Source organism: Anabas testudineus, chromosome 1 (genome assembly GCF_900324465.2).
Source record: "Anabas testudineus chromosome 1, fAnaTes1.2, whole genome shotgun sequence".
NCBI lineage: Eukaryota > Metazoa > Chordata > Actinopteri > Anabantiformes > Anabantidae > Anabas > Anabas testudineus.
The window spans coordinates 23,029,402-23,050,255 of NC_046610.1; the positions used below are offsets into that span (position 1 = coordinate 23,029,402).

At 41.1% G+C, this 20,854-nt stretch overlaps 1 protein-coding gene across 7 annotated transcripts; it reads right to left on the minus strand.

Moving 5' to 3' along the window:
* Positions 1 to 392: 392 nt before the first annotated feature.
* On the minus strand, positions 393 to 16,300 carry elf2b (E74-like factor 2b (ets domain transcription factor)). Of its 7 annotated transcripts, none has more exons than XM_026360291.1 (10): positions 16,047 to 16,300; positions 9,306 to 9,472; positions 8,935 to 9,175; positions 4,431 to 4,544; positions 4,126 to 4,314; positions 3,654 to 3,737; positions 3,364 to 3,559; positions 2,819 to 3,232; positions 2,536 to 2,713; positions 393 to 2,383 (listed from the first exon to the last, which is right to left on the minus strand). In XM_026360291.1, the coding sequence occupies exons 2-10, from the start codon at positions 9,378 to 9,380 to the stop codon at positions 1,796 to 1,798; spliced, it is 2,079 nt and encodes a 692-aa protein (XP_026216076.1). In that variant the 5' UTR covers positions 9,381 to 9,472; positions 16,047 to 16,300; the 3' UTR covers positions 393 to 1,795. The 7 variants fall into 7 exon arrangements, with proteins under 7 accessions (XP_026216076.1, XP_026216077.1, XP_026216075.1 ...); XM_026360292.1 differs by lacking the exon at positions 16,047 to 16,300 and adding an exon at positions 15,914 to 16,032; XM_026360290.1 differs by lacking the exon at positions 16,047 to 16,300 and adding an exon at positions 13,843 to 15,100.
* Between the last annotated feature and the right edge of the window lie 4,554 nt (positions 16,301 to 20,854).

Sequence of the window (20,854 nt, forward strand, 5' to 3'; positions counted from 1 at the left end):
TTTTGCCTATCGACAGGTTTCTGCCTCCACCTGAGGAGGAGAACAGAAGTTTGTTTTTTATGCTTCCAGACTTGAGCAATGCCAAATTCAACTTCACCCAGATCTCGTGTGTTTGCGAGCACAAGCTCCTTTTCAGCTCTAGCGTCACTGAACACGCCAGTTCTAACATTGGTTTTATCAGTCCTTATCAGTGGGAAGTGATTACTCTTTGTCACGTTATCAGTTTGTATGCTGTATGTTCTGTAAACCCGTGAAGTTACTGTCAAAAAGATTTGGTTTTATAATCACCTCCAAATCTAGACCTCCGTAGCTATTTTATCTTGAACAATTTCTTTTTCAAGTAACTAGGCAACTCTTTCATTAGACTGAGGAAAACTACAACAGTAGTAATATTTCAGTAAAATCTACTTTAATACACTTTGAAACAAGAGTACAACAAAATAGAATATGCTTCAAATGTTGAATATACAAACAGTTCAGTCTGAACACAAACATCTTTCTTTTTATCTTCCCTCTTTGTAGATAGAAAAAAAAAAAAATCAAAATGGGGCAGGGACAAAATGGCAGAAACTCTTCTGTTTTACGCGTCAAGTACAGTAAAGTGACCTGGGATCCACAGTGGTTCGTTGTCTTTTGCAAACATTTTGCATAAACTCGTGGTTTTCTGATGTTACGGTTAAAATAATTACATCATTGCATTCTTGATTTGGGTTCACACACATCTGAGTTTTTTGGCAGCATGTGTCGACTCAGGAGTCACATTTCATTGCGATTCGTCGTTGACCTGATTGTGTAGAGTTGTGAAGAACTGTTGAACCAAAGAAATTAAAGAAGTGATAGAAACAGCCAAGATTCTTCCATCGCATAACTGCGACACTCGAGCATAGAGATTTTTCTGGTTAGTGGAAGGAATCTGACCAGTGATGTTGAAGAACTCTATATGAGCATTAACAGCCTAATAGAAACAGAGGAACTAATAAGAATTAGAATAATACAGATATTAGTCCCCCTAGTTTCCATAATACTGTGCTTGGTATCAAAACACAAAAAAAAATGAGCTTACAGTTCAGACAATACATGAAAAAGAATTGAAATCTAAGGCTGTTTTGTTAACTTTACCTCCATAACTGTATAGTTAGATATATATTTATATGTATATTATGTACATACGACCATATTCTGTTTGATATCGTTTCTTTCAGCTCCACTTCCCCCCACCCCTCATGTAGCACCACCCACACTTGATCTGCACAGTGATACAAGTAAAAAATAACAAGTTGCTGGTTTTAACATCTGTAGAGGCAAAAAGTGAAACAAATGCTCCCACGTAGGCTTCATTCAAACCCCCGTGTCTATTTCATATATTTCACATTTTGGTTGGTTGTAATATTTTGCCTCTGCTTTGTAGTGTTTCAACTTTTTTTTTTTTTTTGTAATTTCAAGGTTTTTCCCCACTTTGACTCCGTGACAGGAATCCACTCAGAAGGCGTTAATTGTAGTGATCAAGGTTGGTCCCTTCACCTTTCCCAACAAGTCCCTTTAAAGTCTGTGTGTTCCTGTGCTGCAGGGCTCTGTACACGGCACTCCAAGAGGTTTTCCTGTGGTTCGGAGGGAGACCAACTTAGTAACAGGGAAGATGTGAAGACAGGTTAAGGACTAAAAAAATACAGGCCTTCAGGAGTCTTTAAAGTCTCACCGACTGCTGCTGGTTATTATGAGAATAAAAATGACTTCAGACATGTACAAACTAACGCTCTGTGGCAGAGAATGAGAAGATGGGAAATGGTAGTGCACTTCAGCACTCAGGCTCTTCTCTTTTTATCGTCACGTCAGGTGCATCCAGTTTAATAACTACCTCTGTGTCTGCACTCTCAGTTTTGGGGTTCGCCTGGTTCTGCTGGACGGCCACTGGCACCTGCACAGCCTGGATCTGGACCCCAGCAGCTTTCAGCTTCTCCACTGCTGGCACTCCTATCACCAGCTCTGAGCCGTTAAGTACGCCGCTGATGATGCGAGGCTGTGTCGTCACTGCCTGATTGGCCGCCGATACCGTTACTACCCCTGCCCCAGGGGTGACGCTCCCCGGCTGTGACACCACCAGAGTCTGTTGTTGTGTCTGCGTTGGCATGGTGAGTCGCATCACTTGCGCTCCCGGGCCGACGTTGACGGGTGCCAGCGCCCGGACGGTCAACGGGCTCCCAAGGAGGCTGATGCCTGCTGGGGTGGTTCCGACGCTGGGCTTGTTTGTGCCCGTGGAGGTCTGAAGCTGACACTGAGCTAACTGGTGAGCTGGGATGGTGATAATCTTAGCCAGCTGGACTGTGATCTTGTCTCCATTCTCTGCTGTGGCTGGAACCATGGTGGGGATGGTCTGGATCACAACCTACATGAAAATGCACAATTTAACGATAAGTTTATAAAGATAATAATTATATTTTTGGTTGATTACATTATACAACTAGTATATGAGCCAATAAAATTTTAAAAAATTATTAGAATAATAATCAGATACTGATCAGTGGATAGATTGTACACCTTCTGTTGCGAGTTAGAGTTTCCAGTGGCACCACCAATACTAGAAGTACTGGTGAGGAGGGTGGCGTGACCAGCCGCCCCCGTTGTTCCTGTCGGCTGCTGCACAGCAACTGTAGAGATCTTCTGACCCAGCGATGTTGTCATGACAACTGGCACCTGCATAGCCACCCGTACTGTCCTGTAGATGAGAGGCAAGGAAAAAAAAAAAGTCCACGGTTAATATTACGAAAATACACATACTCTGTCCGAAGTGGAGGAGCTCTACTCTTAACAGCAGTCTAACCTGGGCCCTGTAGCGTTAGAGATGATAGCTGTGTGAGACTGTTGGGTCTGGCTCCCATCTGTGGCTGCTGAAACGGTCACTATCCGTGGAACCCCTGCTGGCACCGCTGCACTGCTTCCTGTTGCTGTCTTGGTGCCTGTGTTGACTGAAGCTTGGACCATGTTGGCTCTGTTAGCACCCCGCAGGATGTTGGGCTTCTTGGAGGATGGCAGCTCTGTCGCCTGGAGCAGCATGTCTGATGGTGGTGGCACACGCTCATACGATGCGCCATTGTCTGAGCCAATCAGGTGGTCGGGGGAAGACATGTCTGCCTTGTCGTCGTCGATGATGACAATGTTTTTGGGCATTTCTTTGAACTGATAAACCAGCCGCTGTCCCTCTACTTTGGCGAGGATGCCACGCTGATAGTAATATCTGAGGAGACATGAGAATGAGGAGTTATGATGGTGCTCCCCATAAAACACACATCTGAAAACCGAAGCTGAAATGCCCCTCAAACACATCAACCTAAAACAGACGGACACCTAGAAACACAGACTCCTCACCTGAGAGCCCGTCCCATGGTCTCATAGTTCATGTCTGGCTTGTTCTTGTGTTTGCCCCACAGTTTAGACACGGCCTTTGAGTCGACCAGTTTGAAGATGCCCTTCTCTCTCTGTGTCCATTTGATATACCTGGGGCAGGTGTTCTTGTCCTGGAGAAGGTCCAACAGGAACTCCCATAGGTAGGTGGTGCTCCCTGCTGAAAATAAAGATAATTTAGTACACTGCTAAATATCTGATCTCCCTCTACTGATCTGCTGATCTGTCTTCATCAGACAAAATTAGCCCTATACCTTTTCCTTCTCTTGGTTTCTTCTTGATGCCGAGATCTGGAGAGCCGTTAGAAACAGCTGACTGAGTCTTTGGCTTCCGTCCAGCTATAAAAACAAACATTTAAAGAAGGTTTGATGAGTTGTGACAGTACAGTACTTTATCACTGACCCAGCAGTGAACTGACCACTAGGCGGTGCTCACATCATTTAGTGTAACTTACAGTCTAAAGGATATGGTTTGAGGTCTGTGGTCTGGCTAGTGAGGTAAGGTTAATCACAGACCTGCCATATGTTTCCACTTAAAACTTGTTCAAAACATAGTTTTTCCCTTTTTCCAAAACTGCTTTTCTTCCCTTTACATGGTGCTGAGAGTAAGTCTATGAAGGTTTTCACATTTCTGTAGGCTTTTCCACAGCCTTTGATTACGGGTAGTACACTATATAGATGAATTCCACGATGGGACAAATTTCGAGGACAAACTGTATTTGCCTACCTCTTCTTTTCCTGATGGGCTCGTGGTCAGGTTCTGGTTCTGGCTCTTCCAGTAGGGTGACCATCTCCTCATCTTCCTCCTCACAGCAGTCCTCTGTCGATATCTCCACCTCTGTCTCTGCAATCATGTCAGGACGCATGGCAGCGTGGAGGAAGTCTGGCGTTGCTACGCATGGTGGGATAAAAGCTTCTGATGGAGCAAGAGGAAGACAAAAAGTTATTATTGTGCTTGTGAAGTTGTATCAGGACATTCAGTTGAATTTCTAAATTATGTTTCTCTCTATCATTGGTTTGTGTACGAGGTACCTGGGCTGCGATCCTCTCTGAGGCTGGAAGGTGAATCCATGCGTAGCAGAGCCTCTGCAGCCTCAATGGTCTTGTCAGAGCAGTGGACGCTGGTGCCGTGGACAGAAGCCTCCACTAAAACACACACAAAGAATAGTTTAGGTAAAAAAAGAAAATAAGTTACTGATTGAGCGTAGTTATGCTATTTATCTGTTACTAACCAAAAGGAGCAAAACCTGCTGGAAAACACTGCAGTATCAAAATGTAAATCCATTTACATGTGCCACCAAACAATATTCCAAGCACAGGACAGTTATTTATCAATTCTCTCACACAGAGCTGCACATGCTGCAAACAACATGCAATTATATGGCGCCCCCTAGTGCAGGATTGCTTTCGAGCCACTGTTTTAGCATTTTCAATAGCCAACTCTCTGAACCACTGTAATTTCATTTTAAAGCCCTTACAGTAAGTCTTTTGCTGAGTTGTCTGTCATGACAGTTTTTACACTGACTGATTGAGAATTCTGAAAAGTGACATAAGAAAATATCCAATCCTCCACTCCACCTACAGCTGCTCTGCAACATCAGCATGCAATAATGTCACTGGCAAACAGTATAATTTAATTATTTACTTCTGCACCTATGATCTATGACAAGACGTGGAACAAAATGACACAATAATGTTTATTTTAAAAATTGAATACAGCTTGCTGTCAAAGACATGTTGCAGGTCTCACACAGTACCCTGAGAACCCAGGCCACCTGCTGCTGTTGTCAATCACTGATGGGAAACATGAGATCCTGTAACACCCTGCTCTGTCCTTGTTTGGCTATCTCACTGTGGCAATGGGCACTGCAGAGGGAAGAGAAATGGGCTATCTTTAGATTGTCCCACTCTTTTGGTCTCTTACAAACAAACAGGACATGCTGGTAGCCATCACAGCAGAGACCCTATAGCCTGCTGAGCTGCCTTGAAACCAGGCAGTTGAGCTATAACAAGACCACCTAAAGCTGTGGGGTCAGAGATCTGCAGCTGGGCTTGACCTACATAAGTACTTTGGCCATTTCAGGGTTTTCTACATAACAGCAATGTGGATTTATCATTAATTATTATATTTAAAAAATCATATATGAATATGAATGAATATGAATTAAGTATATTATATTGGAATGTAAGGGATTAATGATGCAAATGAAAACAGAATGTCTATTTTACACTTGTACTATTAAGTAACGGCGCCAAGAATAGCAGCAAGTCCGACAAAAAGTAGTGCCGCCACTGATGACTTCCGTGTTTACACTCCTCATCCTTTCCCTCCAGTTCTCTTCGAAGACGCTACAATTCTTCCTGTCACTCAACACCCGCCTCACCTCTTATTGGCTCTTTCTCCGGCCCAAAGCCCGCCCTCGCTTGAATCTCATTGGACTCCTGCTGACGTTTTAAACCAGTCCAACCGCTAATGGACTAACGGTCAAGTCAATCAAAGATATGCCCCGCCCCTCACATAAACAATGCTTCCGCCATCGAAGTGGATCAAAAATACTTAAAAAATTTGAGATTAAGCAAATGTGCAAACAAGACGGTACATCGACTACACACAAATCATTAACATAAACGTTTAACACACGAATGAAACAAGACAAAATGCATATTTGCTAAAATAGTCGAAGGCTGAAACCGTACTTGAAACAACCACAGGGAAGAAAGAGTGAGCCAAACCATCCCACGCTGCAGTCAGCTCTGCACGATAACACAAACCACTGAACACAAATATCATTAACTATGTGGCACTGGAAATGTAGAAAATGTGTTCACCTTACCTAGAAATAATAGTAATACTATATGACAGACACCAATTTGGGAGCTAAGGGGCTGTTATTCAAGATAATGTGTGAAGATCATTACTGTACATTATTCCAAAACATAACAAACTAAACCACTCACAAATAAATATTAAGACACGCGTCTATCGTAATATTAACAAGGTGATCTATGACAGTATGCATCATATCAGAGCTAGTAAAAATAAACCCACATGTCCTTCCGACTCAGACAGCGTGGCAAAGACGTAGGAAACACAACATCTTTACACTTCCTGGTTGTGCAGAGCCGATCTGCAAACCGTTATCCTAAATCCCACCAAGGTGAGGAAAATCTACTCCAACGTGCAAAATACACTTCGTGCAGACAACTAACTGTTCATGCAGACTGGCAGACCCTGGGGGCATTTTTTCTGCTCTTAAACCGGGTCTAATAAACCGTGTAGCAACGCCATGCAGGTTGCTACCAAGGTGATCACTTCCTGATTGCCCTCCATTACTTCGGCACACTACTCAGCGTACTGAGGCGCAGCGGTCGAGGTTAAAAACACAAGCCGCGCGTTCACCTTAGCTCCCGGGTCGAAGCTTTGAGTAAAAAATATACGTTACCGGCTCTGATGAGAAGATCGAGCTGGTTTGCGTGCCCCTCATGCTGTGAAGTCGCCATGTTTCCCCTTGCTGTAGATTCACATTGACTTCTCACTGAATTGTATGGGAAGCTACTAGCTCATATCACTCCGCCGCTAATAGGAAATCTCCTCGAATTCAACGATAGATCACAGCGGCAGAAAGGTATCCCTCCGCCACCGACACAGGAAATCCTTCCTCTGCCCTCCCTCTCTTGCGTAGTGACTACGTCAAATAAAGCTGCATTTACAACTGCATTATTACTATTATTACACAATAAAGTTCTAGATTAAAGTACGAATTGACAGTTAAAAATTATAGACAATAAATCTAAATCGCACAAGTGTTATGTAATGCCTGTGATTACATGGGTTTGTTGCTCTTTAAACCATGAGTAGGATTACTTTACAGCATGGATTTCCTATACTTTAAGTTTTCTTTTTATACAAGCATTTGTATCGTATTGGATAATTATAAAATACAATATGGGCCATTATCTATTCCATTATACTGACTGCTTCTTTTGCAGTTAATTGTTGTGCAGAGTACAAGTTAAAAATTTTACTTGAAATATAATCAGCCAACACCAACTACATGCTAAAGTGTAAATAACCATTAAAAAAAAAAACATATGTTCAACAGTGCAAACCTCTCTTATTGTTACTCTTACTCAGATCATGAGCACTTCCTTCTCTCTGCATTTATTTTGACACAGACACGCCTACCCCCTGGAGAATCTTGAACTTGACAACTGTTGTACAAGTGCTGTCTTCACCAGGGACAGCCTTTCAGTGACCTTCAGTTCATTAGTGTATTCCTTCTTTTTAAATGAGTACCAGATAAATGATTTGGCCACAAGCAATTGTTTGATATTTGTTTAGATTTTCTACCAAATGGTGGCTTGCTCAGAGACAGTGACAGCTCTCAGTGACTTCGTATTTACAGTTAACAGCAGCAGACACAACAGAATGCCACACTTGAATTTAACTCTAGACTTGTTATCCGTTTACATACAAATGTTCCAAATGATCTAATGAGGGCAGCACATACCTAGCCACAGGACAGCTGGGAAGAGAGAATTGTCCAAATGTCTAAAATTGCATATTGTATGGTTCATACAATATTTCTGACAAAACTCTACATGAAAGCTGACATTCAATGCTTTAGGTGCATCTTGATCATTTCATTTCCATGTGTTGGGGTGCAGAGCCAAAACCATGAAAATGTTTTGTTTAAATACTTATAGACCTGAGTGTATATATTAATAGTGGGCCAACACTGTAGTACTTCTTAGTTACTCATTACATTTTTCAATTTTAGTCAAACTGTATATTTGAGCTTGAGACAGCACACTTATTTGGAACCAGTCTTAAAAATAAACCTTATAAGCTAATTCTACTTGTTTTAAATTTCTCACATCCAAGCAGACAAAAAGTGCAAATGGACAAAACTATGTATTGAAAAAATATTTACCATCATTGATGATAAACTAGAGATTATTTTGCTGATGCAAACAGGACTTAGTAATGTAAATTAAGACAACTTTCATATTTCAAATTATCAAAAAAAAACAAAAAACAATTTCATCATCTTTAAGTCTGTTAGGAAAACTGTATCTGAGTGGACACTAATTACCAATAATAAAGGGTTAACTGATTATTCCTCAGTTAATACTTGACAAGTGTCCTAAAGCATCCACAAGGTGTCAGTGTGTGGACACAACTGTGAGAGTATAGCGTGTAGTATGGCTTTTCATGGTAAGCTAAAACTATCAAACTACAATCATATCATATAAGAACAATGTTTTGTTTCTGAATATGCAGCCCATAAATGTTACATACAGGTAAACTTAGTCTTTCTCCTAATAATAAGAAACCTTATTGAACCGGTGGAAATGGGAATATAGAAAGTAGTTGAATTTCTCAGCCCCTCAAAAAAAACAGATTTTAACAGTTAATGGCCAAAGTTTGCTCTGGGCATCTAGTACATTATTCACTAGCATGAGAAGAAAGATTAAGAAGGTAACATTTAATCCAATTTCTGATAAATACTATACATGAGTACTTTTGTCTCACCTGCCTCCCCTTCTGTCTCGACCTCCTGCTCATCGCCGACTTCCTGCATCAGGTATGCCCCATCATCACACACCAGCACCTGAGCTGAGTAACCTTGCTCCTCAACTAGGTTGGCGCCAGGTACTTCCTCTACTATGACTGCTGGGTAGTGCTCTGGCTCCTCTTCATAGGCCTCTACAGCTTCACACTCGCCTTCTACCTCTCCCTCCAGCCCCAAATCTACCTCACACTCTCCCTCCTGCTGGAGAAAGAGGACAAATTTCTAGACAGTCAAACCTTAGATGTTTATTGTAAACAATACATAGAAATAAATACTGTCAGAAATGAGAAAATAAGGCAACATTGTGTTTATGTTATTCTGTCCACCTCACCTCCTGGGGATCCTCTTCAGCTGTGACATACTCCACCACTGTCCCACCAGTGTCGACTAGCACTACTGAGGTCATGACTCATGCTCCTGAGGGGTCAGCACTCACAGCAAGAGATTCGCCACAGTGCTTCCACCTGCTGACTCCACCAGTGTGGCCAACAATTGCACCTGGAGAGAGAAATAACACTTTATTTAACACAATACAGCCTATAGGAGAGCATTAGCACTTTTATCTAAGTGAGTTTTAAAGTGAGTTTGGTGAGGACATAGGTTTGCATTTCCCTGTGCTGTGTTGTTGATCGAAACAACAAACCTACTACCGCCGCAGTTTTTCATGTCTAGCTGGTTCTGTACTTCTGTGTACTGTTGCAAATGAATTTCCCTGTGACGACAGGGAACTTTCCCTGTTAAAAGTTCAATATTGTGAAATATATATTTATTTTGGTTTACATGTGTGCTATCAGTCTTCTCATTTACTTTCAGGAAGAAAGTAAACAAACATATTTTTTATGTTGGACCATTCCTTAGAAGTATCATGAAGCCCAGTTCCTAAACAAGTCGTTTTCACTACAGGCTGAGATCTCTTGCATCTCTTTCATCTCCTCCCTTCTGGCTTCAGCCTGCAGGAAGGGCCTGTCTGCTATTACAGGAAGAAATGCACTGACAGGAAGCCAAGTCATTCCCTCAAACACGCGCAGTGTCCAGTGGAAGAGGCAGGGTGGACTGGAGCCATGGTAACAGTTGCTAAGAACCACAGGGTCCACAGTTCCTGTTCTGTGCTGCTCTGCAGGGTGACAATAGGACATAAGACAAAGGAAAGGCCGAGGCAGGGAGAGGCAGACAGACGGTACACACAAACTGCACGATGCCATTTAAAATAATGCATCAACTACTTTTAACAACAAAATGCCACTTAAGGTGTCACCTAACATGCACAGCGCTCTATTAACCTCTTAGGACCTGGCGTAAACATGCATGTACATCACATTTTGGGTTCTTGTGCGTTCCAGCTGATCGCAACTGTTACGCAGCCTTTCACAAACAGGTGTGTAAAGAAAAGGGCACTGCTAGTTTTTAATGCAAAATGTTTTGATTGTGTTATAATTTGTTGTTGTAGGCATATGATGTCTTCCTCAAACTGTTTGTGAAAAGATGATGCTTAGTTTTTATACTTATCAGGTTCCAATAAGCCCAAATAGCAAAGAGAAATAAAAAATGAATATCAAATTAGAGCTCGGGTCTTAAGAGGTTAAAGGTTGTTAAGAGTGGTGTCTTTTCTGGCCTTTCAAAAACACAGTAGACTGTGTGTTTGTTGCCAAACCTACAGTACTCTACAGATACTGCCACGTCTAGCTAACTAGCTTACTAATAATTCAGGGTTACTTCTAAGGCCAAGGAAATATCTTTGTCATTTTGTGGTGTTTCATTAAAGCTCGTCAGTGATGCTCCTATGTCAGCATTTAAGATAACCAGATATCTCAACTACTATCCAAACTACTTTATCTAAGTGCAGTTCTGTTGAGACACAATTACTAACTCCCTCTGTCTTTCTATGCACAAACAATGCAGCTTCTTTATTTCTATGTTCTTCTACATAAATCAAGCTGCTGAGAATACTGACCTATTTTTCTCATAATCTAGCACTATCTCATGTACAGTACAGTATCAAAAGTTTGAATAAACTTTTCTTTCTATTATTTTCTACATTGATGTTTTCAATATATATATATATAAAGTATATATCTATAAACAAACTAAATAAAATAGCACATGATATTTTTTGGAGAGCAAAAAAAAGTCTGCAAAGCAAAGTTTTACACTTTAGATTCTTCAAAGTGGTCACTTTTCACCTAGATAACAGCTATTCATACTAACACTCATCCAAAACCATTTCATTTGGCTTTAGGTCAGGCAAGTGTGGAGGCCAGGTCACCTGATGTAGCACTGTGTCGTGCTCCATCTTGGTCATATAGCTTTCACACAGGCTGGAATTGTGGTTTGGGTCATTGTCCTGTTGGAAAACAAATGATGGTCCCATAAGTGGGAACCAGATGGGATGGTCCTTAATTGCAGACTGTTAAGGTAGCCAAGACAATTAAGGATACACTTAATTCTAAAGAAATTCTCAACAGTGTCACCAGAAAATCCCCCACCGCACCCAACCCGCCAATGGCTCCATGCTTTACAGGAACCACAGATCATCCAATATCATCAATTTACTTGGTATGGAATATATTTAAGTTTTCCACCAGTCTAGCGTTCATCGTTTGTGTTTTTTGTCCAATTCGTATTGGTCTGCCTCAATTGTAGTTTCTTTGGCATTTCATTTTTGGCATTGTATTCTCACAGTGTCCTCAACATACATGCAACTGCAACTTTTCTGGCTCCAATCTGAGGTGCCATTAGTTGGTGGTTGTTGAGGCTGGCAACTCTAATAAACTTACCCTCTGCAGTAGAGGTAACTGCTAGTATAGCGTTTCATGGTTTTTGTGACTGCACTTGAAAAACTTAGAAAGTAGTGATGAACTATCAGTGGTTGCTTTTGCCAGAATGTGTTATGGACGCTGGTTACCAAGCGTGTGCAAAACTATTATCACGACCAACAGTAGCTGCTTTCAGGATAGTGCTTTTTATAACTACATATTTTCATAGGTGTTTTTTGACAGTTTTGATGACTTTAGTGTCAATATACAAGGTAGAAAATGATAGAAACAAAGAAAAAGCATTGTATGTAGGTGTTTGTAGTAATGTAATAAACAATAACAATAATAATCCTGTGTTCTTGTTTAAAATAAGGAGCTAACATTTACTTAATTAATCAGCTAGCCTGTGATAAAATCTGCTGGTGAATGTTGAGTGGTAAACCTGCCACTGTTATCACTATAAACTATTTTTGTGCCATTCAAGATTGGAAACTAACTAAAGGGCAAGGTTCAGGTACAAACAGGTGGTAAAGTAGACAAAGCTCTTTCTTTAGTCTTTACACACCTACTTACACTAATTTTCATTTGGAAAACTAAATGTAACACTCCCATCCAATGCCTCACATCTCTGCCCTCTTATACACAGCATGCATTTTACCACAGTGTGGCCATTTACAGCAGCACATCTGCCTTTAGATGTGATTGAAAAACAACACATTGCATATCAATGCAACTGAATAGCCAAGAAAGTCCAACCTCTGCTCAGATAATCCTACACAAAAAATTTTCAAATTCTTTGGTACGTACACAGACAAAGATTAGGGATAACTCTTTCTCACTGTCACTTCAATCATTTTTCAATGCAAAATTCCACGCAATAAAAATCATGCTTGATCCAGGGCATTTCTAATTGTGTGCAAACCTAAAGAAACAGCCTAGCATGGTGTGTATGTAGACCTGCTTGGTTACTCTTACAGCTATATAATGGATGAGCCATGCTGTGCTGGTGTTCCCTCGACTACTGAGAGTAACATGCTATCAGAAATCCTCTGTTGAATTATTCAATAGCAGACGCTCACCTACACTGCTGCACATTCAGTTTTTCAGGGGAATGTGAAGTGTCCCAGGAAATCAGGACAGAACAGGTAGACAGTTTACCTCACCTGACCAAGTACCTTTTCTGACTTTATGTTAGAAATAAACCCTCCAAACTCTACTTTTTCTCATCCCTCCATTTTAACTGTGTGGATATTTCACACTTCAGCTGCAGTTTCAAGCCTTTTGCTCTCTGGCACAAAAACAGGTTAACCAAAGAAAGGTGTGTACATTTGCGGCACTATGTGTTGCTATTATACAGTTAAACTGACACAAGTCATGATGTAAGTTCATGGAAGAACTAGAGATTGTGACACATTGGTTTTTTTTGTAATATATCCAGCCTATCTAGTGCCTTAGGAAGTGCAAGAGAGTGACACAGTGCAGAGTCCTGTATGTGGTGCTTGTGTTGTATATTTTTACTTGGTAGCAAAGAGACCTTGACACCAAAATGACTATATAAAAGCAGCCTAGGTAAAATCTTTCACCTCTAAAGTATAAGAATCTATCATCTAAGTCATCTGTGTGTACAAACACACAATGTCTCCAATAACTGAATAATACAAACTGCATTACAACATGGCAAATCTAGCATGTATACTGCAGAGAGAGTTCTTAAATGGGCTAATCACATGTGCACACACTCAAAGCAAACACACAATGTCTGCTGTTCATGTTAGATCTGTGACTCTCTAAAGCTGGACTTGCAGGTTGCATTGATTCAAACAAGTATTACAGGACCTGCTGGACGACTGGAAACACGTGGCTGCCTTGTCGCTTCTCTGTTTAAACACAAATGGAGGCTGATATTAGAGGCGATATTTTCTCTCCCTACAGCTAGCTACAAGTCATTTAGGTATTCCTGGAATTGAAAATATTTCTGCTGCAATGAAACTCATTTTGAATATGTGCTACAGCTACTCACAGGATAAAGCAGTCATCCTGAGAGGCCAGCTTTCCCAGCACAAAATTCCAACTAATATTTGTACTAACTTAAAAGGAAAAGAAGTACAAACTTGCCTTGTCACAGCAAAGTCGATGTGAGTCATAAGGCAGCCTTGCATCTTTGCTTGTCTGCCGTTTAAAAATCCATAAAGAGATGAGAAGGAGGAGGAGGATGAAAGTAATGTTTTCTTGCTGTAGCAAGAGAAAGTTTTTTTTTTGTATGTTTCTCTGTCTCTCTCTCTGCCTTTCTCTGAGAAATCCATCCCTCCGTCAGGGCGTCCATCTCCTCTCCCTGCCTGCATGCTCAGTGTCTGTCGGTTCCCTGGGTGGAAGGAACTTCTGAAAGCGACTCAGCACTTCTCAGACCCTGCCCTGAGCTCAGATCACATGACAAGGGTGGAACACACACACACAGTCACATGATCCTTCAACAACAGAGCTTTTGTTCCAAGTAACTGGGGCCGCTGGTAAAGATACAACGCCTTGCCTTGTGCCCTGCCCTGCCCTAAATCAACACACACGCACACACAGATGACACAAGCATCACCTCAGGTTTTACTGGACATCCATCTAGACGATACACAACATGTCACTGTAACCCAGCTGCTACAACGTTGTCAAGTATTACTGTTTTCCTTGTGACACACTAACCATTACACTAATACTAATATTATTTGTGTCTTATTTTCAGTACTTCAAAGGAAATAAATGTATTTAGAAAAATAAAATCCAGGATCATGCCAAAAATGATGAGAAAAGTGATGTATAGTTTATATTGACCTCCACCCCGTCCCCTCTTGTAACACAGCATCTGCCTGCATACCTCCATGGTATTAATGCTTGCCCTCAGTGTCTGTATACGTTTCTATCAGGCCTCTTACAAACTAGCCCCCGATTATACCGGCACAGCAGTAAACCATCAGATCACAGTTCAACTATTAGCCTAGCCTCTTAAGATGTACTGGCTGAGCAAAAGACAGGTTGGTCAATCATTTATCAGCACAAAGCACAGTCACTTCAAAAAGTTCACATTGAAGATAACAGGTGCAGGCATCTGGCCTCTAAAAACAGACTAAACACCAGACACAATCAAAACTTTACATTCCAGCAGCTACTAAAGCTGCTGCAGACCAGTAAGTTCAAATAAAATGCCCCACTAAACCAGTACACAACATAGCTCTCGTTCAAAGTTTTTAAAGGCAGTGTGCAGAGGTGTAAGTTGTGGTGGTTATATTGAATTACTAGGAAGAATCTGCTTGTGTTTGAAGTGATTACTCAAACATCTAAAATTAAGACATTAATAACCACTTAAAATGACTTTTCACATTTTTTTAAATCTAAACAGTTTTTAGCTAATCAACATGAAAACATCTAATAGCTTTTTCACACACAAACTATTATAAAAGGGAGGCACACGCTTCCACTAGTTAATAGACTGAAAACTTCAAAAAGCAATGAGAAAATGGAAAAAACTCTACTAACAGTCTTACCATGCTGACAGCATAACGCCAGCATCTGTGGCCTACTTATCACCACCTGTTACTACATCATATTGTAATATAATTTTCCTGCGTTGACATTAATCTTATTTGCTCCTGGCAATAGCTCTGACACACAGAAAGGGTAACAACGTTACATCCAAGATCAAAGTTGATCAGGATTTCAACCCCCTGCCTACAGTCACACAGTTGGCTGCTCGCCTGTTTGCACTGCTCACAAATGAAGAGCCATGAAAGACAACGGAGAGGTTATGTCAGCCGTGTGCAGCCAGTCACAGGGGAATTCACTGTTGCAATGATACCTTTGCTCTTCGGTGCAGTTGGTTAACCTCAACAATGAATGGCCAACCAGCTATTTATTTTTGATTTACACACAGTCCCCTTATAATAAGAAGTGTGCCCAGCTGGCTATTTGGTCCTAAAACACACATTTATATAAATAGTTAAAGAGTCTCTCTAACGACACACATACATACATATAAATATATACACACACACACACACAAGCAGCAGCTGAATAGAAATAGAAAGTGAATGTTAGCTTGGGTTAGCTAGCCGACTTAGCCCTGTGACATAAACAAGCTAGTCTGAAAAGAAACAACAAACCATGTGGCTAATGTTGGCTAATGTCAGGACAGCTCACTCACCGACTATTTATTTTGTTTGCTTGTTGCAGGTGAACAACTTTTCGATGGGGAGCAGGCTGACGTTAGCTGGCTGGCTAATGAGAGTTTGCTCCGTGTGTGTGTGTGTGTGTGTGAGTGTGTGACATCCAGTAACCTCGCTCCTTCTCCCCGGACGGCTCCGCTCCGCTCCCCGCCGCTGCTGTCGACTGTCAGGCTGAGGAGTCCCGCCGCAAACGGTAACGCTAGCTAGCCTCCCGTTAACGTTAGCTGTTTGTGTTCATACAGCCGAGCCCCGGAGCCTCCCGTCGGTTGTGTACAGCCGTCGGCGGCCGCTGCCTCAGGTGGGACGGTGCCTGTGCGCCGAGGACTCACGGGTATGGAGCCGCTCGGTTCACTCCGCTGGTTCAGGCGAATTACAGCCGTGACGTCACGACGCACATTAAACAATCACACCACTCATCGGATTTTTATTGTCTCGACTTTCTCCTTTAACCGAACTTCTACATCTTTCATACTTTCTATGTGTCCTTTCTTCCTTTTTGCCCCAACGCAACATTAATCACAACAGTCAGGTTGTTTAAAAAAAAAGTTCCTCCTATTCACATACTTAATCAAATGATCAAATAATAGTTCTATGTCTCCACCAAGTGGTCAGTAAACTAGCACTGCCTGCAGCACGCATCTGATGATTAGAGTGACCACAAGAATAATTTCATTCAGCTCACTCAGTTTCTTTTATACATGACTTTATTTATAGTGTCAGTGTGAGCACATTATCATGACAACAGAGACTGTGTTTACACCAAAATTAACAGGATAAAAACTGATATATGTTAACTGTTTAATATGTTGGTATAATATATGATCATTTGTGCAGTGCACTACAACCTTAGATAAATAGAGGCATGTTACTATTCAACATTATAATATGATTAGCTTGAGCACCTAAGTAAATGATCATGTGTTATGTTCATTATACGTCTTCTGTTGTACATTGTGAAATATACAATAACACTAAAACCTGGGAATTATCTGGCCATACTATTATTATTGGTTGATTTCAGCTTCAAAAAGCAAATATCAGCATTAATACAATATTTGTACTGTTTGTGATCTTTTCTCCTAGTAATGCATCACTTAATACGACTTTCACATCACTAGACTTACAACATCACTGGTACAATACCTTATGTCATGTCTGTACATATGTTTGCACTACTGTAAAAACAACAAAAATGAATATCTATATGGTATCATATGAGTGGGAAAATACAGTATAATGCTATCATCTTGATGAATACATACAGTAAGATGCACTCCCACTTAAAAATCCTGCCAGATTATGCTGACACACCATTACAAAAAATAACAACAAACCACCTCCACGTCCTATTTAAAGAAACCTATATTCCATTCACTTGGTTGTGAAAAACTTTGCAGTAGTAGCACTTACAGGACTAGAGACATAAGGGGAGTCGTTTCACAAACACTAATCCAGATTTGAGTCATGATGATGTTTTCATTGGTTATCTTGATTGACAGGTAAGTGAGTGGTGAGGAAGGCACACTGTCATGTCAGGACTGGGCCGTCACTACCACCGTAGTCTCTGTAGCTGTAACAACAGAAAGTGCAATGTTAGTTTTGTACACTATAAATGCATTTGTTTAGTACAGGCAGCTATGTGATTTTGCAACATAAATATCCTAGAGTAGAATGGACATTTGTAACATATCTGTGCAATGTCTCCAACTTGTATGTCAGCAGCCTCTGTACTGTTCAGTGCATTCACGGGGGAACAGGAGTTGGCAAAGAAAGGTGTGCTAATAGTGTATATGAATGACTCATGATGTAAAATGTGGCTATCAAAGAATAATATGTATCCTGAAGATGTCCATTCTACTGTGTCTAGTTCTACACAGACAGCTGTGCTTGTAGCTGTGCTGCTTTAACTTTTACCTTCTTAACTGTACTATTACATCACTGAGCAGCGTTTTACAGTCCAGATAGACACCTTTGGCTCTGTGGATATAGGCAGAAATACATCTGGTCAGAGCCTAATTCCGTTTATATTAGGATTTTTTCAAGGGCAAAACTGGACAGCACTAAAGTGATGATCAGTTTGATGTTTGAAGTGTTTTTCAACTCTTTTGTGTGAACCCCTGTCTTTCAAACAGTTCAACGTGTGACTTATCAGTCTGCAGAGTATGTTCCCAAAAGGTTTGAGGATCACCTAGTTGTTTTGTAGCAGAAAACAGACAAGCCTCAATGTTCCCCTCAGGTTAGCAGGTAGTTCTTCTGAGTATCTATCAGATAGTGGACCTTTATTGTGGACCTGACCTTTACTGAGACAACACAGGCCTACAGTGCATTGGATGTGTTTCTTGGATCTTTTGGGACTTCCTGGATGAGTCGCTTCTGAGCTCTTGGTCTAATTTTGGAAGGTCAGACACTTTTGGGAAGGTTATCTATTGTTCCAAATTATCTCCACTTGTAGATAATGTCTTTTACTGTAGATCTGTGTCCAAGAGCATTTTTAAAACATTTAGTAACTAAAGGGGTGAGTGCTTTCCCCCACAGACCTAGTTGGTGGCATATTCAGTTTTTGCTTCAGAAAAGACAATCATCATGTATTTTGTTTTTGCCCATATTGTCTTTGTTGTATGTTGGATTTTATTTCATGTTCTAAAACTATGGTATCACCATAGCACTATTGGTATCAGATGTGCACAGAAAAAGAAGAAATCAGGAGGGGGACAATATTTTTTCACAGCATTGTACTTGTGCTACAGATCTGACAGTTGAAAGGTGCCTTAATAACATACAGATGTAGGCCATTGCTTTAACTGTTAAGTAAATGTCAGCTCAAACTACAGAAATCACTGGTTTAGGTAGATGGATTTTTTCTCTAGATTTTCTAGATTTTTTTAGCTGATGGTCTCTGTAAAGATTTAATGTACTGAAACACATCAGTGCTAAAGTTTCATATTGATATCAAAGCAGTGTCATGACACCAGCACAACATCACTGTCTGTGACAACGGTTGTGCTGCCCTCTACTGACTAAAAATCCTGAACTATGATGTTAGATACCGTCTACGAAGTTAAAGTGAAGTGTTACTGATATGACAAGTAAATTCTATTGTTTGGGTACAAAACTGGGGCTTTAGCATTTAAAACAAGGTTAAAGATATATAAGATAAATCTGAAATGCAGATAACAATCATATACGTGGTACAGATGGTTCATCAACTGGTCAGACTGGATCAATTCTTTCTTTGGCATTGCTGCATTAGTTCATCATTTCAGTCAGACAGGCCTGTTTTAGCCAGGAAAAGTTTTGTCAACTAAAAAACAATATTTTTGAGATAATTAGACCATTTCTGAATGAATCAACATTTTACTACATCCCACCATTTGCTTTAGATTTAACATACAACATAATGATTATATACATTTATATTATACACTTCCAGAAAAGGTCATAACAACTAAAATCTGTGTTTTGGTCATTTGAGTGAACCTTTATTCATCTGACAAAATACAAGGAAAATATTCTCTAAATCTCCATATTTAGGCTTTATGCCTGTAGCTAATCCAAAACAGTTTGGACATGTTTACTCAGGTTTTGTTTTAACTACATTTTTTAACCATTTGGGAGCCAAAGATACTAATCACTGCAGTTTTACAAGTGGAATATTTGCTTATTTTTGCTGGATACAAGCCTTCAGCTGCTTTATATTCTGTGGTCAATGTTGTTAATGATGCTCAATACATTTCAAATAGGGGACAGAGCAGCACTGCAGGCAGTTGTAGCACATGCAGAATGCAGCCTTGTATCGTCCTGCTTAAATATTCCATGACTTCTTGGGAAAAGACATTGCCTTGGTAGCAGCTAATGTTTCTTTACAAATCCTACAGTAATATATTGTAAGCGCTTCGCACTCTTGCAAAATAAATCTGCTAATATTTAGCAGTAGCACTATAGGTTAATACTAAATAGTTGCGTGGTGGTAAGCAAACATTTACTGGCAGATTACATGTTCTTACTTTGTTTTATATCCACAGCTCCATCACTGACCAGCTCTCCTTCAACAAGAGCAGGTGGTGCCACCTCCTCTGGAGGTGCAGCAGAGTTGCAGGAGTGGCAGTGCTTGGCCTCATGTGCCCGGGCCTCTGATTGTGGTTGAGCAGCTGAAAGGACGTCCGGCTTTGAAACAGTTGAGGCTGCTGCCAGCTGAGCCGTGTCCACAACCGCTGCACCTTCACTGTGTGTGGATGCAGCTTCAGCCGTCTCCTCTCCTGAAGCCTCGGCTGCTTCCTCCTCCACTGATGTGTCAGCAGCAGGTGTCATCTCACCTGGTGATGCATCATCTGCTGGAGGAGCTTCAGCTGTGGTGGTGGCGGCATCTTCAGGTGAGGCCTCTGTAGAAGACAGATCTTCTTTGGGAACAGCATTAGGGTCCAGGGCTTGATCTTCAGCCTCAACTTCTTCCACAGTCTGGGCTGAAGCTGTGACTTTGTCAGGAGAAGATGCTGCTGCATCTACCTCCTCTGCTACAGTAGGAGCAGAGGACTCCTCTGCAGTCACCTCTTCTGAATCGTCTGCTTCAGCCTCGTCAGCAGCAGCAGCACCAGCCTCTGCAGACTTGAGCTCCCCCTCGTTCATCACAACAGTTGCTTTCTCAGCCTCCACATCTGCGGTTGCTTCCAGGATCTCTGGTTGCACCACCTCCACAGCAGAGTCTAATACTTTTCCATTTTCCTGTATTTGTTGCACAGCGTTTACCAGGCTCTTCTCGCCCACAGAAGCTGCTGCAATCTCAACTGTAGAGCCAGCCAATATCTTCACAGCTGTAAGCACATCTGGTAGAGTCTCTGAAGGAGGAGGGGAAGTAGTAGCTGAGAATGATATTAGACAAGGAAAAAAGAATAAATCCAAATCTGGAAAACAGTTCTGATGAT